A 24,966-nucleotide genomic window follows, 5' to 3' on the forward strand; every position below is an offset into this window, starting at 1 on the left:
CTGGATACCAGGAAGGTAATTTCTTCAGTCACAAATATCACCAGTCACCAACAAAAAGAATAAAGAATCAACTTGTATTTCCTCTCTTGCTTTAATTTTACAGTTTAATACATGATTGGTGCCACAAAAACGTATATCTAAAATCCAATTTACTCTACTATAATCTGAAATAAATAACTGCCAAGTATTAGAATTAACATGCTGTTGCAGCAAAGAACAACTCTTTTGAACGTGCCATTACAGAAGCTGCTGCAGAGATCAATCACCCTCGGATCATCTTTTTTACTTTACACTTTTTGCAGAAGAACTTCTCGTCGTGGGCGGCCTCTATGTTTCGAAAAGAGAAAAGCTCGCCGAAAGCGATGAATTGACGAGAAGCATACCGAATTCTCAAAGCTCGGCTGCAACTGCAATTACCAGAGCTTCTAATCTGATCTTGGTCGACTCCGGCCGTTCTTGTTGTTGCTATATAAAGGTAGTATCCACCGTGATCCATGTTTCCTTTTCCCATAACAACGCCAATAAAGAACAAATAAGGACACAATTACACCAAGGGGAATAGCCCATCTGTTTCAATCAACAAAATGATCATGCATCATTGGTCAATACTTTATATTAAGAATTCTTGAATGAGAAAAAGAATAAAACAGAACTGAGCCTTAAGTCTATTGGGTAGCGTTTGGTGGAGAGACAGAAATGGAAAGACTGAGACTGAGAGACAGAGACTAAGAGACAGAGATTGAAATAAATCTCAATATTCTGTTTGGTACAAACTGGGAGACGGGAATTGAAACAAGAATAAAACTCTAATTTAATTTGCACAAAAGGTAAAATTAGAATTAATTAATTGAAATGAGAGTATTTATAAATGTTATGAAAGTTTCAGTCTCCATCTCTAAAAATTTTAGTCCCCTGTGTCCCTACTTTTTGTAGGTACTGAAATACTGAAATTTTGGAGACAGAGACAGAAATTTTAGTACCAGCCTCTGAACCAACAAACATGATACTGAGTCTCAGTCTCTCAGTCTCTGTCTCAGTACCTTAAAACAAACGCTGCCTTGGTTCTTATTATATGTGTCACATGAAGCAAAAGCAAGAAATTCAAAACCAGCAACATTAAATGCTTTCAACTTGTATCAGATGCATCAATATGCAAAACAGTTGAATTACCTGTCAAGATCAAGAACTGGGCTATAAACAAGAGTTTCCCATGTTGCAACTATAAAATGCCAAACTGGATTATAGTACAGTGACTCTGCTGACCAAAACATCCTTGTGTAGGTCTCAAGAAATATAAAAAGTAACCATGCTCCCATTTCGATCAAAATGAACTTTATAATAAAGCGGCCAATCACGACCATGACGAGGGAGAAGGCCACCAACCAATTAAAAAGCCTTTGGTTATAATCCTTTATAAATTGAGACTTAGATTTCCCCAACATCTGCAAAAATTGAAAAAGAAATTATAAAGATTATGCCCCCATTATATGGTAGAATACAAGTTGACAGAAAAATGCAATTATGATAACAGACCTTCATCATGCGCTGCTCGTAGTTTGTTTTCGACGGTCCGACACACTCGTGCTCAAAACTATGATTGCATTTCTGCAATCCCGCATTAAACTTTGCCATGGAAGGTAGTCTGAGAACCTGAAGCCGATCCATCATGTCCTCGCAATTGGTGTACAATGCCTCACATAGCTTTGAAGATTGGTATTCATTTTTTAAAATGACATTCCTATATACCTGCAGAATTGTCCTTCATAAGTATTAATTGTTCAGAGTAAATATGTGCTTGAAATTATCAGATTAAAATCCAAGATGAAACTAGATAAAGAGAGCAAATAACCATTTATCAACAAATCAAGGGCATCTCCTTCGTTTTTTCAAAACAGTCACTGCGGTAAAAAGAAACCTACCAGCTTGGTAAAACTTTTTCATAAGATAACAAAAGAAGTTGCAAAAGCATTGATGCTTTAAGTTTGAAGCTCTGTAGACATAAATCCAGCATAATAGATGCTTTTCATTCTTGCTGAGTCACTCAACAATCACAAAATTCTTGCTACTTACTGAGTTTTGAACCAGAATGCCTCAAAACAAAAACCTTAAAAGAGGAATAGTTCTACTATCTTTGACTACGATTTTTACCTGCTAGTTAAGTCACACTATTTTTATTCAAAGCACATGACATTTTAGAGGGAATTTCACCCTCAAACAGGACGAGAAATTGGAAAGTTTTGCTCTTTAATGTCTTCTTTCATTGGTTTCTTTTTACATGAGGATCTCTTGTCCTCCATTCTCTTTTCTTGTTCAGAAAATTATTCTTTTATCTAAAAATAATTCCAATAAGCCAATTTCATTTTTCAAATATACTATAAAAATTCAAGAAATACCTTCTGTATTTCTTCATCCAGTTGTGTCACTGATTTCTTAGCATGGTGACGACCAAAATGTTGCTGATCAAAGGATCGCATGGCTTCACCTCTAGAGTTATCATGGGACTGTTGCAGAGATCCCTCTGGAAGAGGTAGTTGCAATTTTCCCATCCTTTCACTGTATAATTTAAGACATCTTTCAAGAATATCCTTGTTGAAAATCTCCACAAGAGAACCAGTCGATGGGATCTCTCCTTTGTTCAAGGCTTCAAGTATCTAAATTTGAAACTCAAAAATCAATGCAGTTTAATGGAGATACACATAACAAATTCACATAATTCTAATAAGTTATTATGTTATTATAGTTGTGTCATTATTATCCTCATTCTGACTATATTAGAGATGATATAAGAATATTTGTTACAGAAGAAGGGAGAAAAGGCAGAAGGACAAAATAGAAAGCATGTGTCATGAAACCACATATCCTAAAAGCTTAAGCTTATAGGTAGAAGTATATGAATGGATATATCTTACACGCTCCCTCACGCAAGAACCTCTTTTGGTTTGCATGAATTTTTGTATAGCCCTTTTTTCTCTATTTTTATTTGCCTTATGTTGAATTCATTATGTTCGGAGTCAACAAAGATTAAACTCGAAACCTTTTGGTCATAGAAATTCTTATACTATGTCATGAAACTACTTTCACCCAAAAGTATAGAAATTCTTATACTATGTCATGAAACTACTTTCACCCAAAAGTTTAAGCTAATAGATAGAGGTACCAAATTTATTACAGGAGAGAAAACTGCTTTACCTAAGTATTCACTAGTTTTGGAAAAACAGTAAAATAATATGCACTTTAACTAAACTTCAAGATCAAAGAATTACTAAGAAATGAAGTAATAACATTTTCCCTACTTTCCATTTATAGTAACTTTGAAGAGCAAAAACTCATTGGTTCTACTTGTGTTTTTCTAATCAATACATGCTGCCTGATTAATCTCAAAAAGTTGAACTTCATAGACAGTTCCAATATTTTCTCAAAACATCTTTAATCTCTCAAGAAACTTTAACCAGATATACTGAAAACAGGACAATCTATGAGTAAATAGCTTGCATATAAGTACAATGAATCATTCATGTAGGCAACCAAGTACCTGCTCTAGGAAGGAAACAAACTCTTTCCCATTTAGAGATTTTCCTTGTACAATCTTTGGACGGATTATGCTAGCAACAAGCTCTTTGAGTTGCTCCCTTCTTTTTACATATAATGGTTCAAGGTCCCCATCCTTCATATCACAGAGCTTTGTCCGCTGGAGATGCGGCTGTTTAAAGTCCAATTTAGATAATCAGCAAGGCCAACCAATGCAATGTTTACGACAAAAATCAATTACAGTTTAACATAGCAAAAATTTTCATCAAGTAATATAAAATATACGAAGGCATATTGCGTACATAGGTGACAGGCAGGTCGATTAGAGATGCAAGAAAAACACACATAGATAACTTGCTTGAAATAAAGATTGATTTCATTAAAACTGCAGTTCTTGCATAAGACAAAGTACTCCAAAGAGTCTATCACATTCTTCATGACATCAAGATGGATGCCAAATAACCAAAGATACAAATAACAGAAGGTGACATAATGTGAAACAATGGAGAAGAAAAATGGGCATGTACCTATTACTAACACTGGCCAATTTTAATTTGTGATAGATTAGTTATAATAACTAATACAGGTCAGGTGCAGCATAAAAAGGATGAGGGTTCCCTAAAAATCCCAAAGTTTGATAACGGAACTGAAAAGTTCAATATTTCTTCCTCCAAAAGAAGATAAAAGGCTTCTGTTGTGAAGAAATCGTCCATCCAGTATGGCAATATCATAAAATCCAGCTTGAATAGAAGAATTACGAAATCAGACAACATAGCAATTTGTATAACACAAGAGAAGTATTTCTCTCTTTCATTGCATTCATATGACTCTAAGAATAGGCTTTGCTACATACATTGTCACATTCACATCATTAAAACTCAACTAACAATGCAGAAATCATGGTTACATTTTGACATGATTTCCGAAATAACACAGCTCCATACACCCAAAATTCCACATAATTTAATTCAGGATAGAAATCCATATAATAAAAAGGTTCATATGGTATTAAAAAACAAGTATTTAAAAAGCAAGCCAAGATACATACTTGTGGTAAGCTAAAGGCAGTACTATTGTCACCCATTATAGCCAATGAGTCCCGTATCTGATTGACCTGATGATGTGAATTTTTGTTTAAACATTCAGTTCCAGATTAGTAACATCTTATGATATTTGAGACATTGAAATTCAAGGCCAGATGAGAAAGATACCATATCAATATTTTTGTCCCCTGCAATTTAATAACAAGCAAATAGCTAACCATCAGAAAATCCTCCTTAAGAAAATGACAAAGTTATAGTGAATAAAGTTAATTTTAGTCACAGGTACAACCAATAGCACTAACCATTGACATTGGGGACTCTTCGAAGAGCTTCTTTCACCATTTGTTGCACTGACTTCCCTTCTGCATTTTAAGTAAGGAAAATATTAGTATAGGATTGAGAGTGCATGATGGACAAAAGAGCAGCAGTGCCTAGAATCCTCAGTGACCAAAAACAATTTTATTCTGATCATAGGCAGTAGATTAAACAAAAGAGCAGAGCTCAGGATAGGAAAGGTAGCGGACAACTTGTAGGTACGAACATAGCTAGTATTTAACTTACGCAAAAAATCACGTTGTATAAGCCACAAGAGCTTAGCAGGTTCAAATGCAACATCTTGGCCCTACAAAACAACAAACCATTTAAAAAAAATTTAAAAAAAAAATAGCAACAAGAAAGTTCATAAATGAAAGTGACGTCGCAAAATGGTGAGAGTAATAATGTAATTGGAGCACCTTCACTCTGTTCCAACACATGGACATTGCCGATTATAATATGTTGAAATTTCAAAATAAAAAAAAAAAAAAACAAGTTAGTAACTGCAATAGTCACGGGAAAAAGGCCATAAAGCAGTATTAAAAAGGATAGCAAGAGAGAAATTGATAATCCAAATGATATAGTAGAGGAGAAAAGGGCATTAGGTTGCTAACCTCCCATAAAATTCTTCAGCAAGCTCAACCGCAAAAGAGAGCCGAGAAATGTCAGCTTCGCGTATCTTAATGCATAAAATGAACAAACAAACAAAATGAAACATTAGTGGTTGAAGGCATCAAGTTTGTTCAGCCTATAGCTAGTAATAGAAAGTTGATACCATTAAACAAGCACATGCAATCAAGTTGCTTTAAAAGGATATTGCCTTTTTCTAAAAGCAATAATATTAACTTTCAATTTTCACTGACAGGGAGGGGAGAATGATAACTAACCGTCTCAGGCAGATTATAGATAAGCACGGAACTCATGACAGTTGCCAGAGCAAATATCCTGCAAAAGGAAGACATAAGAAAAGGCCAACTGAAAAAATAACATACGACTACCAACATAAATTGCAGTGCTTATGATCAAACAGGAGTTACCGATCATCATATACATTTGATTTTCCAACACTTTCAAATCCTTCTGTATCAAGGTAAAATACGGAAGTTTTTACTCCATCAATATCCAACTCTATTGGGGTTCCCCAAATCCATATTCCTGTATAACATGGGCCAAAAGAGAATAAATATTTGAGGAAGACCGTATCTAAATCCAATTAAGGATAACCATGTGAAAAAATATCAATCCCCATTCACCTTTTGTCTTGGTATCACGCATGTGCCCAACACCAAAACCTAACAAAACAATCAAAACAGTTAATATTACATTCTTAGAAGCTGTCGAATTCCTAAAATGTAAATAATGAGGAATAAAATTCTAGCAGCAATAAAAGATGCACCTTCATAACAAGAAAGAGAAAGAAGTTGATTAAGCAAGAAAGATTTTCCAGAGCGATACGGTCCAATCACCTGACAAAACAACCATAAACTAATATAAAACCCACAGGGAACTAACACCACTTATACAGTAATGTGCAAGCTTCCTTCATTAGATCATGAACGAAGTACCAATTTCCAAATAATAAGACTTTGTTCCTGAACTTAGACAAACACTTATCTCCAACTTCGAAAGTCAAAACTATCCAGAAATCCTTCTAAAGAGAAAGTGAAGAAAATGACAACATTTGAGAAAGCAAATCCAGATGCAAAATTATAGGAAAAACAAAAAGAGCAATCAACTCTGGTTTTTTTTTAAGTCCCAAATTTTCAAAAAATCCAACTCCTCTCTCTTATGAGGTTTTCCTGTCTTGTCCTTAGGGGTAGAACAGAATACTTTGTATTGGTGGACTTATATGTTCCAAATCCTGAAAACACATCACATGACAATATTTACAGAAGACAAATTTATTCAAAATATGTTTTCGAACCTTGTAACTAGCAATTTCTCGAATATCAATCAGAAATAAAGTCAGGGAAAGATGATTGGTCAGCATGGAAAATGATAATCAACATGATATTAGCCAATCACTACGCCTAAAACCAGTCCATATCAGTATCAACCCAAACAACTCGAAAACCTTCAGTAGTTCATTTAACAAGCACAAACTTACTGCCACGGATGCAATGGGGTTTGTTATTCTCTCAATAGCCTCCAAACCTTCTCTTGAAAGTCTAAGTTTTGTATGACCAGGATCAGGCTCCACAATGGGAAACCTGTACACAAATATTGGGTAAGAATAAGGGTAGCTTACAACATCGGGAGATTATTAAGGTGAAATGTTCTTCATAACAAACAGAAGAAACTCAGTCATACAATAGCCATTGGGAGGAGAACAAAACAACAATGAATACAACAGGAGAAAAAGAACAGGGTTGTTTGTTGTTATGGCAATAAAAGCATCTTAGTCCCAAAATGAGTTGATTACATAACCTCAGCCTTCAAATGAATAAAAGATACATTTTGGCACCACTCTCAAGGTAAAGACAATTCCATACTAAGTATACATATGACCAAGATAAAGTATGGCTTTGACATTTCTATCATTCTTGTGGCCATAAGTCTATAGTGTCTCCCTATTTATTCATATTGCCAATTTTGAACTATTCAGGATAGTGTCATCAAGAGTTCAAGAATAATAACTAACCCTATGTGTATTGCTCGCAAAAACAAGCTTCTTGTGTCCAAAAAATTCACAACTTATCTTTTTCTCGACATACCAAAATGAAACTTCCCAATTGACAGAGAAAAAAATTTCAATCCATATACGAAAAATCTATAAGTAACAATATTTGAATGTCTAAACAACCTAAACAGCACAATCAATAATCCAGAAGTAGCGAAAAACTAAAAAGAAATTATGTAAAATAATTCTTTAGAAATTTTCACCCACGGCCATTGCTGAAACCAATGCATTAGAAGTCACATTCACTCCCAACTGCAGCAACTAAGTCTGATATATTGGCTCAAACTATGTCCAAGTACAACCACCTAAATAGATATGTATTATAGAAGCATGGTTCAAACCAGTTAGCATAGACGAAATGAAGGTGAATGCCCACATCACCCAATGACAAAATCAGGGAATAAAACGCATTGATAGGATCCAAAGCATCACAAAGTTGAGCTTTTGCAAAACAAGAAGCATAAAGATCAAAGCTTTTTGTATCTTTTCAAGAGGCAATAACCACCAGATCTCGAAACTAAACATGTCATTAGAAAGTTAGAGAGAAAGAAAGACTTACGCCTGTTGAAAATTCTGAATCTGCGAGGACCCAATTGAAAAGAGGGAGAGAAAGAATAGAAGAGATGAGAGAAGGGTGTCCATGAAGGAGTAGAGAGATGAAAATGGGAGAAAGAGAGTAGCTTGGGGTTTGTTATGCGGCAAATGTGGTGGAAGAAGGAAGAATGAGGAGAGAGAGAAACATTGGGATGGGGTTGAAAATTGAAAGGGGTGGCGTTGAAACTTGAAGGTAACGGCAAGAATAGGGAAGTGGGATCTGAAAGGAGGAAGTGGTAATTTGAAGAAGACTCAGACTCGCTCTTTGGATTTTGATCTTAGTCATGTCGTGTCTTCTCATGACCGACCACTGCTATAACTATGCTCCGACTTAGGAGCCAACCGTGTCCTGTTCATTCTGCCTCAATTGGTCACACTATTTCTTCTGGTTTTAAATAATGTTTATGGTTTATAGTATATACAAATTAAATTCAAAATATTAACCCTTTTCTTTGTGATGAAATATTAACCTTTGTGAGTAAATAAGTTTTGAATTCTTTGTATTTTTTGTTTGTATCCACTTTAATCTTGACATTTATTTTAGTACTTAGATTTATAATTGAACTTGTTATTGTCCTTAAATGAACTTTTATATAACTATTACTCTATTGGTGATTTCACAACCTATTTTTTTTCCTAATTAATCACTTATCTCAAATTTAAAATCTCCAATATTAGGCAATAGACATAGAATAGGAAAATCATATATTTTATAAAGAAAAAGTAAAAAGAAAAAAAAAATTGATACAGGTAGCTTTTTTTTTACAGTATCTCCTAATTTAGGAACAGATCGATGACTAATTTATTACGGATTAGAATTTTATTTAAAGTTTATAGAATAAAAAAAACAAAAGAGCTCTGTACAATTAGGAGTAAACGCGGATAGGATCGATCCAATATCCGCAGTTTTTAAGATTTGATCCGATCGGATCAGATATCAGATATCGGATATATCCGCAAAACATAAAAATATTTTTAAAAGCTTATTTTTATTAAAAACATATCAATAAAATTCATTTTTTCTATTCTTTTAAATATATTTACTTTTAAAATAATATTAAACATACTTTTTCTAAATAATAAATTAAAATAATACAACATATATGATAATTATTAGTTGAAATAAAATATAAAAAGAATATTTACTTATTTATTTCTTTATTTTTGCGGATACCAACACAAAATCCGCAATCCGATTCGATTAGTGTGCGGATCCGATCCGAAAGTCTTGCGGATTGGATTCATATCCGCAAATTTTGGATCGGATTTGAATAAATACCGCGGATATGCGGATCGGATCCGATCGGTCTTGAAAGAGCTCAGTACAATGAACAATGTCCTTCTGTTTTTGGTCTGGGCCCAACAACAGGGATTAGCCCAACAATGTCTCATTGCCAATTTTATCTTTTTGGATCAGCCTGAATCTCATAACTTAAGCATCAATTTTGTTTTGACCAAAAAAAAAAACAGCATAATTTTGTTAAATTATTATCACTGTGTGTCTGTGTCTATACCAAAAATGAAAAAAAAAAAAAGAAAAAGAAAATATAAGTCACTGGTTCTGAAGTTCACTGTGATATAATTTTCACGTGAAACATCCAACAATGCATAGACCAAAAAGAAATAGAGAAAGTACATATACAAAAGCCTTTCACCGCGATATACTCTATGCCTATGGGGTGTGAAAATTGAAAATACATCACTATAGTAGCTGAGTTAATGCACTCAAGAGCTTGGATCATTCAAGAGCATTTCAAGTCTTCTATTGTTTTATGTGCTTAAAATAATTTTAACTAAACATCATCCATACTATCTAGAATAACCATCTTATGTCATAAAACCACTCATCCAAAAAACTTAAGCTGATTTTGGGGTTCACTAAGGATCGAACTTTTGACCTTTCGGATCTAAAATTCTAATACTATGTCATGAAACCACTCATCCCAAAAGCATAATTTAATAAAACAATGTAACACTAATGTACGTTTAGGCCATTGGCTCTCTATACTTTCTCAAAATGAAAATATTAAGAATTGGTGTTTCTAGACATATATATTCACATTCGTGACGCGCCCTATGGCTTCCGGAATAGATGGAAAAGACATATTGGAGAAGCTCATTCTAGCACAAGTTACCACCTTTGAAAATATGAGAATTATGAATTAAAAAGTCTAAAAAGCCCCCCTCATATCGCTTTAAACGGTAGTGGCATCTCATCTAAGTATCTAACCAAAGAAAAGAGGACTTTGCAAACTTTCTCGAGTAACAGCGCACCACTTGAAAATAAAGTTTCCTACCAAGTAATTACTTTGTGAATGTACAGTTCTAACCCTCCCCTTAAAGCTGAGATCCTCAAAGGACGCAACCAACACTGTATTAAATTAAAGGTCACTCTACCAAAACGAGAGATAGGTACTGTAGTTTCTAAATATCTTATTTAATTTACCTAGTTTGCCGGTCACTGAATATTAGTTTGAACTTTGAAGTTTCAACATTACTGGCTTGAATAAAATCAACATTTAACCGAACTTAACAACATTAATCCTTTAATCATCTTCAGATGTAGATACTCAGTCATTAAATCAAGCTTTGATTAAACTCGAGTAAAGAAGTATGGTAATATATTTTAGCACAAATTTTGTTGAATGGCAGAGTATTGTCAGCACCTGAATAGTCAAATAAAGAATAAATGCATAAAATAAAATGGAAAGTAGAGTGCAATTTCCGAGACAGTATGTGGATCCACAAGGTTTCGTACGACGCTTGAAAACGACAAAATAATGTTCACATCAGCAAAGAGGCCTGTCTGTCCAAAACTGAGAAAACGAGAAAGGAGAGTTTATATACATATAAAAGAAGGTTACAGTTCAGAGTTCCAATGACCACCGTTACTATTTTCTGTGCATCCAAGGCAACCACCACTCAGCAGCTCAAGTAATACAGGGTGCTCAAAATTATGTAGAGTTTGTTATCAATGTTTATTTGTCAGATTTTTAAATTACCAATTACTGATGTAAAAGTTAATACAAAAATTAGTTTCTGGTTTTCTAGGTTGCACTTTTTTAATTATTATAAAAAATAATAGAATTTATTCTCATTAAAATAATATATATACTATACTTTTTCCAAAGTTTTCAGGGAACGATGGTCTATATTTCGTTACCTATGGAATTTTCCACTATATTTTGTTTGTGCTAAGAAATCTCATGCCATACCATGATGATGAATAGTAAGAACTCGGAACTGAGAAACCACCATCACCAAAATCAATCATTTCTGTTTTTTTATTCTTCAAGAAAAGAATAAGAATCAGCTTCAAATACGAGAATGAGTAGTTTACAAACTATCCAATATCCAATATCATTCGAACTGACGATTAAGAATCAAAACAAATTGACCCGTCACACAAGGAATATAAAACTAAAAAAAAAAAAGACAATTCATATTTCATAGCATCAATTATGAGTAAAGAATCATCATCTCAAAATTTTCTAACAATACCTCTTCAGTCCATCATCATTTTTATTCATATTATATTGTTATTATTAGTAGTAAATGAAACTCATCATCCCTTACATACAAAAACCAGAAGGGGATAGAGCTCCCTAACAGTTTTACAATACAAGATTTTTAATCCTCATCTAATCGCTGCAGAGAATTAAAGACTTCCAAAAAAAATAAAAATAAAAAAATAAAATACAAAATTTTTATGGGGTTTCATTTAACACAGCAGCCAAAGCAGAGAGCGAGCTCTTGGCCTTTATCTCCGGTGGTTTGGATTGGATCACAATATTAGACTCATCCGACTCGCCACGACTCACTTTAAACTCGCCGGCGCCGCCGGCCAAAACCTGGTTTTCCTCCGCGTTGTTTTTGATCCCTTGCGAGGAGGAAGGCGGAAAAACTCGCGTGTGAGGGGAGAGCCATTTCGCTCTGACGTATTCGACCTTCCTCCACGGCGGAACCGGCATTCCCTTCTTCTTCAAGCTCTGCTTCGCCGCCTCCGACACAATCGCCACCATACTCTGCAACCGCTCACACTTGCCAACGAATATGTACGGAACAGTTTGAAGGATCGCCTTGTACGCCTTGGTCGGGCGAGCAATCTCGAACTCCGATCTGAAATCAACGTCAACCACCACTCTCTCGTTCCCAATTATCACATCAATGTACTCGTATTCCCCTAAAAATAGAATGAAAATGAAATAAATACTAACAATTCGCAAATTCGAATCTGAAATAGTTTGGGAGAAGGAGAGAGAAAGTACCAGCGGGATAGAAAGGAGTTTTCTCCCAGCGAGATTTGCAGATTGCAGCATCGTAGCCAAGAGCTAACAAAGCCTCCGTGACGAGCTTTCTGCAATCGCCGTCTTTGCGTTTACAGATTATCTTGTTCTTCTCAACTATCTTCGCTGTGTCCGCTAACAGATTCCTCTCGCTCTTGCTCCCACACGCCACCAAACCCTGTCCAAAACCACAACCACCAACACTCGTTTCAATTTTGAATTCTCAAAATAAGCTTCTAAGATCATTGATTCAATGTTCTGTGACGTCAGTAGTACCTTGAGGATTTCGAGAGCTTCGCCGGAGGGAGGCTGGTTAGTTTCTCCGAAACCGGCGTCCGATTCACCGTCGGAGTTGTCGTCGCAGTTGCCGTTGAAGCAGTTACAGCGGTTACGGGAACACTTAACGGAAACCGGGTGCTTATTATCGTGATTATCTTCCATGAAACTCTGCACCATTCTCGCCAGACACACGGAGTTCGGTTCCAAATCGGCACCAGCTACGTCCTTGCCGAAATGCGCATCGTCGCCGGCGATCTTCTCGACCGCCACCGCCGCCGCCGACGAGCTCCTCAGAACGCCGGGGAACTGGCGCTCGAAGAGGCGCTTCAACCGCCACTTGGCCACCGGCTTCACCAACTCCAGCCTCCTCGTCTCTTCACAAACGTCAGAATCAATCGGCTGAATCTTCATTGTAAAAGGCATGATGATGATGATGATGATGAACAAGAAGATGAATGGTGATAGTGATAACGAAAATGAGTAGACGACGATTGATTCAACCCAAAATCACACTCCCTCACAGTTCGATTTCTGAACTCCGAGCTAGGATTTTTAAATTGGGGGATCAGCAGACAAAACAAACTTAAAAAGCAAAATTCAATCTCTGGAAATTCTGCACATAACCAGAACAACACAGCTTTTCTACTTTTTTTTTTTTTTTATATTTTTCTTTCTCAATCCAGTAGTACTTTGACTTAAAACCACAAATCTTATCCCCTCAAACAAAGAAGAGAGAAATGAAAATAATTAATAGCAAATGCAGTTCTGGCAAAATTGGAGAAGTCCCTTTAATTGTTTTGTAAAGGGAATTATTATATAGAAGTAATTTGACTCGGGTTTGCGGAATTAAGCATGGAATAACTTGAAAACTCTGCTAAGTAAAATCGCTTTTGCTTAGGGTTTCTACCATATACGATTGCGGTTCCCCAACAAGCAACGCGACGATAACGTCAGGCTCTTTCTCAACACATCGGGGTCGTGAGCCATCAACACAGCTTCCATATCTCACGGCTACTTGTTCGGGTTTTCCGGCGAGTGTTTCGCCGGCGGCGAAGCAGAGTTTTTGTTTTTGTCTTTTTCGTTTTTTTGCGTGTGGTGGTGGATTTTGTGCAGAAATGCGAAAGAGGATAAGGTGAAGATCAGAAGGTGTTGAATTATTTAAAGGCAACGACCAGAGAAAAGGGATGATCGCCACGTGCATGCCTACGTGGCAGATTTCAGTGCGGACTTTGGGTTTGTGTCTCCGGGCAAAGCTTAATTCCAAAAATACCCTTTACATTTTTCATGATGATAATGCCCCTGACGTGATAAGTAAGGAAGCTTTCACGGAGACTAATAGGAAGTCCAGGGGGGAGAATAAGCACGAGGGTTGTTTTGTCATTGTAGGACGTATCCTGTGACGGTGAAGATGGCAGGGTAGAAAGGTGTAACTGAAAGTTTCGAAACGGTTGTTAGGTGTTAGTTAAATTGACGGAATTACCCCCCGTGTGTCAAGAGAGTTAATATGGGTTGGTTCGATGTCAATATCGTGTTTATGAAGCTTTGTGCAGTTGCATTGACAATTCCTTACCGTTCCTGTGATTTGTCGCGTGAGGATGAGCATTGAACAAATAAACAGAACCACAGAAAAGAGTACAGTCACAGTTGTAAGTTCACAAAAAGTGTTACGCCCAGACAAAAAAGAAAAAGGTGAGGGGGTCGCGAAAATAGTAAAAAATATAAATATAAATAAATATATAATAAGAAAACTTAATAAAAAAGTTAAAATCATCCTTAACTCCGAAGAATTAATTTAGGTTAATTAAGTGTCTAACTAGATACGTGAATAATGTTAAATTTTTAAATCATGTAGCTATTATTATTTTGATGAACATTAAAAGAATGGTTGAGGTGAAAACGGGTGATAATTAGATGGAGGACTGTTGCAGGAAAGCAACGGTAGCATTTATAAAAGAAAATAAATAAATAAATAAACAAATGAAAATAAGAAAAAGTGACTGGTAAATAACGGAGCAGTTTAGCGGATAAGGTTTGTGTAATTGTATTCGACGTTGACAGGGGATGTTAAGTAGTACTAAGGGATGTGATTATGTCACGTGTCAATTATATTCTGTCAGCCGTTGGATTATCATGGTTGTAAGTTGTAACTAGTGGAAAGTAAGGCCCAATTATTTGATCCACACTAACTCTAATTTTTGTCCATATTGGGCTGTGATATTTAACCCAATCTATTGAACTTTAGGTTGGTGCAACTTAGCTTAAAATCATAACTGAAGTCCATTCTCTAACCAACTTGGGTTCGTGGAGTGGTCAGCTCACTAGTCTGCTTAAATAAGTATTAGGGATTCGAATTTCGCCTTAAATAGAACTTATATCTAATTCAATTATTGAAGATTTCAAATCATTAAAAATTTAAATAGTACTATTGTAAACTATTTTATATTTTTTATTTATAAAATTATTTATTTATTATCTTATTAATAACAAATTTAAAAAATAATTATATTTATAAATTTTATTTTTATATAACTATTATTATTAAATTTTTATGTTAAATTTTTACCTCCCAAAATTTTTTTTCAAGCTCCACACTACATGCAACTTATAGAAATTAAAAAGCGCCTCAATTTCTACTATTTGTATCTTAAAAATATAAGTTAGCACTTTTATGCACTCATAAATTGATTGAAAGACAGAAGAAACATTGATTGAAACATGGTGACGGCATGTCTGGTTCGCCCGAATTTCCTATATGTCAAATCATAGAACTCATCATACACTGTATTTTTTTTTTTTTAAATCACATATTTGAGTTCATTCATTTTCCATTTTCCAACATGCATGTAGGTATGAAAGTTTCTATTTAAGCCATTACAAAGGAAAGAAAAATAACAAAAAAGAGTTTCCTTTTCAGCGGGCAATAATAACTCACAAACCCTTGTTTTCTAATTCTGTTGGCTATATTATTCATGATCATGGATGACCAATTGTTTTCTTATATAATTATTAACTACTATAAAATATATGAAATAAGTCAATACCTTAAAAAAATTACTTTTTTTTACTATGTTTTGGACCATTTTAAAATTATTATTCCTATACAAAAATTTATATCTTCAGTGTATAATGAATAGGAAAATGGCAAATGAATGAGTCTATAAGCAAAGATGCAATATCATGGATAGTGTCACTCTTTTTTTTCTTCTTTTTTCTTCTTTCTCAATGGCTCTAGAGTTTTAGACCATTTTTAATAAGGAATTTATTTCAATCTCTATTTATGGTCTATTTGTCTTAAAAATTAACTCCACATTAATTTTTGCGTCATAAACAGTAAACAGAAATTTAAAACATCTCTTTTGTCTCCATTAGGAGAAATTAACTTTAATTTCTATTGTGATTCTACTTAATTAATTAATTAAAATACTTAAAATAATGTAATTATTTTTTTCAATAACATTATTTAAATTTATAAATTTAAAAATAATTCACTATTAAAAGATATTAATATTAAAAAAAATTCATTTGTAACAATAATACACAGTATATAATTTGGGATTACACTAATCTGTAAAATTACTTAATACAAAAAAAAACTATAATTAAGCTCTATAGTTGACGACAAGCATTGTGAAATTGCCATATGTGTTCAATCAAATCCTCTTTCAATTGTCTATGCTGCTGCCTATTTCGAAGTTGGACATTTCTTTGGAGAAATTGATGGTATGGTGCAAAATCTTCCTCTCCCAACTGAGATTGTGATAAGCCATTTTCGACATCGTCATACTCTAAGTATTGAGCAAAATTTTCTGCGTAAGTGTCTATTTCATCCTCAACAATCATATTACGTAATATAATACAAGCTCTCATTATGTTGACAAGTTTCTTCTTTTTTCAAAAGCGAGTTGGATCACATATAATTGCAAAGCGTGCTTGCAACACTCCGAATGCTTGCTCCACATCTTTTCTTTGCCTTTCTTGGTATTGTGCAAATAACTTGCATTTCTCCCCTTGTGGCTTTGAGATTGATTTGACAAATGTGGCCCATTCAGGATAAATACCATCTGCTAAATAGTATCCCATAGTATAATTATTATCATTAATAGTATAATTTTCCTCCGAAGCACGGTCATTTAGAATATCATCGAACACTGGAGAACGACCTAACACATTAATATCGTTATTTGAACCAGAAACTCCAAAGAACACATGCCATATCCAAAGGTCTGAAGATGCTACAACTTCAAGTACTATGGTTGCAACCCCACGATAACCACTCATGTACATACCTTTTGACGCCTTTGGACAATTTTTTCATTGCCAATGCATGCAGTCAATGCTACCCAACATGCCAGAAAAGCCACGACCCTCCGCCATTTGTAGCAAGCATCGTACATCATTCAGATTTGGTTTTCGCAAGTATATTCATCCTCGAACACCGAAATGACACCTTTAACAAATTTTTTCAAGTATTCAATTGTAATACTCTCTCCTATGCGCACATAATCATCAACAACATCAGCTGCTACGCCATATGCTAACATCCGTATCGCAGCGGTGCATTTTTAGAGTGGTGACAAGCCTCTTCTTCCAGTTGCATCAACCCTCTGTTAAAAATACGGATAGACGTTTGAGAGAGCATCTACTATTTGAAGGAACACATGTCATCTCATTCGAAATCTCTGTCGAAAAATGTCAGCATTATACACTGGTTCATCTGCAAAGTAATCTTGGAAAAGGCGATCATGTCCTGCTTCTCGATCTCTATTGATCCATCTACGAGGAGTTGGGACAGAGCTTCTATCGATATCTTCTTCTTCTGAATCTTCGAATAAATACTCATCGATCCAATTATCTATGAGTGTGTTATCTTACCGTCTTATTTTGCCATACAAAGCCTCATTAAACATATATCATCAAAATTTCTAACCATAATCTTTCTCTATGTAATTTTTAGTACTCTTTCGAGGTGGGAAACAAGAGTTGAAATGGAGTTGCAAAGTCATTGATAGTTTATATTTATAAGTGTGTCTGCAACAAATACCTACTTCTCAACGGCTAGTTTTTCAACGGCTACTTAACGGTCACTTTCATGAACAATAACGGTACAATAATATTGACTAATTTAAAAAGTTACATCAAAAATGAATAAAACAGACTACATCACATACCAGTAATACGCAATAAAACTAAGAACATACTACGCAACTCTACGAATACAAGGAACTATTAAGTAAACCACTTCGCGATTATTTTCTCACATGCAATCTCATGAAGAGCTCATTGTTTTTCCTATCCATTAGTTCCTTTTTTCTAACATTCTTAATATCTTTCATGAAAGATAGTTTTTTAACAACCGATGATTTTTTTCGCTAAGATCTTCAGACATTTATACTTTTTTCTTACCTTTTCGCTTGCTCTTCTTTGATCCTTGTGGGCGAACAGGAGAGTCCACACCGGGTTCGTCTGCCAACGGTGTATCTGGGTTTGATGAGGATGAGTATGCTCCAATTGCACTAACTTTGGTTCTCTTTGAGTCTCCACCTGTGTAGATAGTTGGCTTCTCCATTTTTGTTCCAAACGAAGCATGTTCGAATGCCTCTCAAAAGTGAATTTTTGACCATAAGTTGTGGAATAAAGTTTATAGGCAAACTCCTTTATATCATCAGCGTTCGAACCACTCCTTATTTTTTGACTAGCTTGATCGTAGCAACCAACAAATTGTGCAACAGCCTTGTTGTTCTTATACCATCGTTTCTTATATGCAACTACCCCCCTTCTCATGTCGGAGCAAAATTCTACACATTAGCTGTGAATTCGACTCCAAAATATTTTTTCCTTTTGATCAGTACCAACTATAGGGTCAGTTGAAACATTTAACCATGCACTGATCAGCATCTCATCCTCTTTCCAATGCCAGTGTTGAATACTATCTTGCCTCTGATCTTCAATATCATCATCATTGAGGTCGATAGCATCTAATCCATGAGGGTTGGCAAAATCTGAATATTACGAATTTGGACTAAATTGTATCGGAGTCTGAGAGGATGGGTTAGAAGAGTCATCAACACCAGATGAGTTATGTCGTGATACATTGAATTGAGTTGGAAACGGCAAAGATGTTGGAGTAACATTTTCGATAGAGGGGTTAAATATGGATGAAAATGGAAAATGTTGTGTTTGTGAATTTTGATTTTGTGGTTGGAATATAGGAAATTGATTATATACGGAGCTTGAAAATTGAAATTAGAAAGATTTTATGGATTTGGATTTTGAAATGTATTTGGTAGTGTGAAGTTTTGATTTGAAACTTGAGAGTTTGAGGTCTGAGATTGTTAGGTATTTGGAGTTTAAGAAAGGTTTTGTAAATAATTGAAAAAAGAGTTGAGTTGGTTTGGATCCATTTTTTCGAACAAAAAATAATATCAGCGGAACTTTGATTTCGTAAACTTGGAAGAAGACGAAGAAGAGTAGAAAAAAGTGTGAGAATAAAAGTATATGTAAGTGGTATATATAGAATAATAAAATATTAATTTATTAATAATAATGGTAACATAGTAACGGGTAGTTTTCAATGGCTAATTTTATAACTACTAATTTTAATAATGTGGTTAGCATTTTAAATTTTAAAAATAAAAATAACCAACTCAACCAAAAATTATTTTATAAGGTGTAAAAATTAAATTTATTTTTTAGTGTGAGTAAATTTAATTAATTATAATTTAATATAATAATATAAATAATATTTAATATTAATTATGATATAAATAATTAATATAAATCATTAATTAAATAAAAATTCAATTATTTAATCAAATTATTTATTATAATTATTAATAAATTAATTGTAATTTAATTATTTAATTAATTATTATTTAAATAATTAATATAAATTATTAATTAAATAAAAATATAATTATTTAATATAATTATTACTAACTTAATTATTATTTAATTATTTAATAATTATTTAGGGCAATTTACGTTATTAAATTGTTTAAACCCCAATTTTATGTAAATACATTGTTTCAAAAACGGATACGTAAATACATTGTTTCACTATTTTATATAAACCGCTACTGACAGTAGCGGTTTACAATTGCACAGAAACCGCTAGTAATAGCCGCGGATTATGTGTATTTTTGGTTGGTCATAAACCGCTACTGCCAGCAGCGGTTTATGTAGATCGGTGTGCGTGCGTAAACCGCTGGTGCCTATAGCGGTTTACGTTTAGTATGTGTCAATGGGCTCCCTATATAAACCATGGAGGGGCCAAATGTAGAGAGGTAGAGTTTTATTCACAAATGGATGGGGAGGATAGTATTAAAAAAATACAATACTCAAAGTATTAAATTATATAAATCAAGACTATTTTTTTTATTCTCATCTCTTTTACAATTTATAAATAATAAAATAATTTATTTTTAGCCAAAAGTTCACTAAATTATATATTTTTCTCTTTAACAATCACTTCATTCTCTTTTATTTATATCAACCATACAAGAGATACTAGGAGAGTTTGAAACATGGGTTATGTTCTTTGCTGCTGATTTGCATTTGAGGTTCTAGCTAAACGAATTTTTTTTATTTGTGCAACTTTATTGTTTTATGCCAAAAAATAAAAATTATTTGTATTTTATAGTTGATTGATTGGATAAATAATAGTGATAACATCATAATTTTGATGAATAAAATAAAAAATATAAATATGCATATAATAATTTTTTATTTGTATTTCTTATTAAAACGAGACTAAATAGCAAATCAAAGAGTGAGTATTGACAGAGTACTAAAATATATAAACTAAGACTAATTTTTTTTATCTTCATCCCTTCTAAAATTCATGAATGATAAAATAATTTTTTTAGTAAAAAATAGTGAATTTTTTTTATTTGATTTGCTATTTTTAGTGAAAAAATTCACTATTTTTTACTAAAAATAAATTATTTTATCATTCATAAGTTTTTGAATCAATGAAAATCAAAAAGAAAAAAAATGTAAAAAAAAACAGATGAAAAACTTCCTTTTCCATTGGAAGGAAAGGGAAAATAGTGGCATAAAACCCACCCCCAATTTTTCCTTTCAAACTTACTATGAAAATAGATGACAATTCTAAAATGAAAGTCAAATTACTAATTTATCCATGGTGTTAACATTAAAGCAAAAGAAAAATAAACAGTATTAATATAATTTTATTTAGTTATGATTTTTTTTTTATTTTTTTTCACCCATTTTTTTTCATTCAAATAACATAAAATAAATCACTTTTTTTTATTTTATTTTCTTCCTTTTTTTTCTCTCATTTTTTCATCTTCCATCCAAAGTATTAAGGTCGTGCGCATTGGAATTGCTTTATTCCACCCGAAAACTATTCATGAATAGACAGTGAATTGTTAGTAGCACCAATTTTCTACTTGCTTTACCCGTGTCATTGCAACAGAAGAATATTATATGAGACGCGTTTTTTGTACCCCATCAATAGCAACAAAAGCAAGAAGACTTGGGAGCCTATTCTTCCCCACTTTATCAAAGATAGAGTGTTGGGCCATTAGTCATGACTTCAACTATGTTGTCTACATCAAATTTTGATTTTATAAGGATAGTCCACATATAGATGTTAGGAATATAATCTATTATGATGATGGGATATATTAATTACCAATGGAAAAGGAATAAAAAAGAAGAGAAAAGAAAAGATACTAAAGGATCATTTTTCTTTTAAATTGCTAACTAAAATGACACAACTTTTCTTGTTAAAATTTATGTCTAGATATTGTCCATTTGTCCCCTTGCCTTACTGTTAAACTTATATAAATATACATATCATTGTTGATTAAGCTTTTTATCTTATTCGATTTCTCTAGAGTATTCATTTCAAACATGAATTCTCAGTTAACTATTGATAAATTCTAGCTATCCCATGTTACTAAAAAGAAAAAGCAAAATATTAAATTTATTTAAAAAATTAAAGTTTAAAAATAGTATATTTTTGGAGAAGATGATAATGATTGTCACTAAAATTCAAAACATTAAATTCTTGAAACAATTTATTTATATTTTTTATTTTTTTAAATAAAATACGATTTATAATTAAAAAAAATTCTTATTAAATATGACTTATTTCGGTGTATTTGTGTATTTCTGGAGATGATGATAATAATTGTCATTGTTAAATATGGCTTATTTTTTTAATTTATAATTAAAAAAATCTTTGAATAAGCCATGCTTGTTTGTATATTTTTGTGTACTCCTATATAGTATTGTAGATCTATATATTATTTGGAGATGATGATAATGGATTAAAATAAATTAAAAACGTGGAATTTAAAAAATTTAAAGGGAGTTCGCGGGGTAAAACGAACTCTATACTAGGGGTGCGAGCGAACTTGCTCTAAACAAAAAAAAATATATTTAAAAAATTAAAGTTCAAAAATAGTATTTGAGAAAATATGATTTTTTTTATTTTATTTCTAAAAAAATCCTTTATCCGTTTCATGCGAAAAAAATAAGTAGCAGTAGCCAAGTTAATAGCTTCGTCAAGCTCGGTATGCATTTTTCCCTAGTATTTGTATAATCCATATGATTGGGTTGGAATAGGAAAAGGAAAAAAAAAAAGGTAAGGACCAATATAATTTAGTATTTTTAATTAGTACTTTTAGTTATTATTTTAATTTTTTTAGTTTAATATATAATTTTTTAGTTTAGTAATTTAATAATATATTTTTAGATTTTATTTTTAAATAACTGACCAAAATACAATAAATTTTATTGATATTATAATATTTTTCATACAAAAATATGGTGATACACAAATGTGTTTATTGAGATTTTATGAAAAGAAAATAATATGGGAGTCACTCAGATAAAGACGTCTAAAACATTTTTTTTAAAGATGATTTTTAGTAATTAAAATTTAACATATATAATCGATTAAATCGTGTTATTTTCATTAAAATTAGGCTAGACAAATTAATTTGACTGAAAAAATTATAAATCAAATTTTGAATCAATCTAAATTAATATTATTTTTTATAGAAAATGACTAAAATACTTATATTATATATATATAAATTTTGAAAACTCTAAATCCTAACTCTATCACGGCAGAGAAATAAAGAGCTAGAATTTAAAATTTTCAAAATTAAAATATATAATAAGAGTATTTTTGTCACTTTTTATAATAAGAATATTGAAATCATTTTCCATAAAAAAATTAATATTAATTTAGATTAGTTCAAAATTTGATTCATCATTTTTTTAGTCAAATTAATTTATCTGATCTAATTTTAATAAAAATAATACAATTTAATTAATTATATATATTAACTTGTAATTATTAAAAAATATATTTATAAAATCACGTTTTAGACGTTTTATCTGAGTAGTTCTCAAATAATATTATTATTGCATCGGTAAAAGTAATTAATTAATCAGCTCATTCTCTAATTGGATTCGAATCAGATTGGATTTATGCTATCAGTTACAGTTATTGAGTGGTAGCCCAACTGCCACGAGTTAAATTTAGTGAAATAGGTCCAGCCTTTGTTAATTGAGTAAAAACTAAAATGTTGATCAAGTGAAATAAAATTCGAAAAGCAGATAAAGTAAAAAGCATCACATCAAGTTTCATGTATTGATGACTTTAGGTAAAGAGAGTTAGGCGAGTTTGCACGGTCACACTCACACTCACATTCACACATCTCCATTAACGTGTTTGTTGTGTTATTACTTATGAAAAATATTATTTATACACTAAAATCAACCACCAATATATTTATATATAAATAATATATGATTTAATTTATTTTTAATGTGTATTTGTATTTCAACACATATTTTATAGTGATGACTGATTTTAGTGTACACGTAACATAAGCCACTATTTATTAGCCAAGTGCACCCTTCTATCATCTTGCCACATATTAGACCTAATTATTCTGCATTTTGCAACACAATAAAATCTATAGAAACATATATAGCATGCATGTTGTTTTTATTTACCATATGCTTTAGAGTTTAGACATGAAACAAACATTTTGTTTCAACCATATATATAATTTGATGGTTTCGTTAACGAGAAACCACGAATGTTTTCACAATGATATGTATATAATTCCATTGCTCTATTCATCATAAGGATGCGTTTGATTTTTAAAAATTTATGGGAAAAAATTACAAAATTTATATTCCGAACATACTATTTATTTGTATTTTTTTCGTATTTGTAGTGTGTATCGATCTAGGTAGAAACTTGGGTACATACATTAAAATTGATGTGAAATTAATAACTGCGAGTCGTTAAATGATTTGATATAGAGGAGTGCTAAAGGACTAGTAAATTTTGTAATTTGTAATTATCAATTAGTTATTATTAGTGTTTTTAATGATGTGAAATAATATCTAAGTATGGAATTATTCATTTTTTTTTGCTGATTAAATGTTGGTTAGATTTTAATAGAACTGCGGGCCAAGATTTTCTCTTTGATATATTTAACTAAAGGAAAAGTATATGGAACCAAGAGGTGATCAGCCAAAAAGTAAACAATTTAACTAATTTATAATTATATTTAATTAGTTTTATTTGTTTTTAATTTATAATATTTGATATTAATTACTTCTTATCCCAAATTAAAATTCTGAATGATACGTTGGAGAAATAGGAGCGGGAATCATGGAACTCTGCTTCCAACCATCCCGATTCTTAGTATATAAAAAAAATTTATAAAATATATAAAAGAACATCCATTTAGTATGAAAAAAAAAAACATTTTGATACTTAATAAAAAAACATCCTAATGCCTAGTATAAGCACCATCCACGTAGAGGTTTTGGATTTACTCAAAAACATTTGACTGATTTTTGGCTGATACTCTCTTAATTTTCTAGCATTGTTGCTAACTAAATTATCATTCAATGACTTTCAGCTATTAACTTTATATGAAGTTAATTAGACGTAAGTCTTTATTATTGATCTAAAACCAAAGACACTATTGTGCCATACAACTTTTGATTTTTGCGCACTTTCTGGATGCAAATATTGTCAAAACCGCCCACTGCATGATGGTTGTGGGTTTTTCTCTAATGAGTAATTTACTTTTCACGTGGTGCTTTCATGCAATCAATTCAATTCATCATATATAGTGTATTATTATTCTTATCTTCTTTTTCTTTTGGGGTTGTTTGAAAAATTCTCTACTCCTTGTTTTAGGGGGTGAAAAAAAAGGAGGCTCCATCTTACTTAGAC

At 32.4% G+C, this 24,966-nt stretch overlaps 2 protein-coding genes across 3 annotated transcripts; both read right to left on the reverse strand.

Annotated features, from left to right (window-relative positions):
• Window positions 1-60: 60 nt before the first annotated feature.
• On the reverse strand, window positions 61-8,543 carry LOC112754393 (uncharacterized). 2 transcript variants are annotated; one of them, XM_025802020.3, is made up of 17 exons: window positions 8,126-8,543; window positions 6,994-7,096; window positions 6,283-6,352; window positions 6,140-6,178; window positions 5,924-6,041; window positions 5,774-5,831; window positions 5,501-5,565; window positions 5,306-5,312; window positions 5,133-5,193; window positions 4,874-4,933; window positions 4,740-4,759; window positions 4,577-4,642; window positions 3,533-3,700; window positions 2,394-2,651; window positions 1,534-1,746; window positions 1,171-1,442; window positions 61-567 (listed from the first exon to the last, which is right to left on the reverse strand). In XM_025802020.3, exons 1-17 carry the CDS (start codon window positions 8,206-8,208, stop codon window positions 426-428), a joined length of 1,803 nt encoding a protein of 600 aa, XP_025657805.1. In that variant the 5' UTR covers window positions 8,209-8,543; the 3' UTR covers window positions 61-425. The 2 variants fall into 2 exon arrangements, with proteins under 2 accessions (XP_025657805.1, XP_025657806.1); XM_025802021.3 differs by lacking the exon at window positions 6,994-7,096 and having other exon boundaries at window positions 8,126-8,525.
• A 3,104-nt stretch (window positions 8,544-11,647) lies between these two features.
• On the reverse strand, window positions 11,648-13,898 carry LOC112754473 (uncharacterized). The gene is made up of 3 exons (XM_072219212.1): window positions 12,723-13,898; window positions 12,429-12,624; window positions 11,648-12,343 (listed from the first exon to the last, which is right to left on the reverse strand). Exons 1-3 carry the CDS (start codon window positions 13,146-13,148, stop codon window positions 11,868-11,870), a joined length of 1,098 nt encoding a protein of 365 aa, XP_072075313.1. The 5' UTR covers window positions 13,149-13,898; the 3' UTR covers window positions 11,648-11,867.
• Window positions 13,899-24,966: the final 11,068 nt, after the last annotated feature.

Source organism: Arachis hypogaea, chromosome 16, assembly GCF_003086295.3.
Source record: "Arachis hypogaea cultivar Tifrunner chromosome 16, arahy.Tifrunner.gnm2.J5K5, whole genome shotgun sequence".
NCBI classification, from domain to species: Eukaryota; Viridiplantae; Streptophyta; class Magnoliopsida; order Fabales; family Fabaceae; genus Arachis; species Arachis hypogaea.

Coding starts and splice junctions, on each gene's coding strand:
- LOC112754473 (XM_072219212.1), bottom strand. CDS start 13,148: ATGCCTTTTACAATGAAGATTCAGCCGATTGATTCTGACGTTTGTGAA. Junction 12,625..12,722: donor AAGCTCTCGAAATCCTCAAG/GTACTACTGACG, acceptor GGTTTTGGACAG/GGTTTGGTGGCGTGTGGGAG. Junction 12,344..12,428: donor AACTCCTTTCTATCCCGCTG/GTACTTTCTCTC, acceptor TTCTATTTTTAG/GGGAATACGAGTACATTGAT.
- LOC112754393 (XM_025802020.3), bottom strand. CDS start 8,208: ATGGACACCCTTCTCTCATCTCTTCTATTCTTTCTCTCCCTCTTTTCA. Junction 5,832..5,923: donor TCAAATGTATATGATGATCG/GTAACTCCTGTT, acceptor TTCCTTTTGCAG/GATATTTGCTCTGGCAACTG. Junction 3,701..4,576: donor CTGCCTTTAGCTTACCACAA/GTATGTATCTTG, acceptor GACTTTAAACAG/CCGCATCTCCAGCGGACAAA.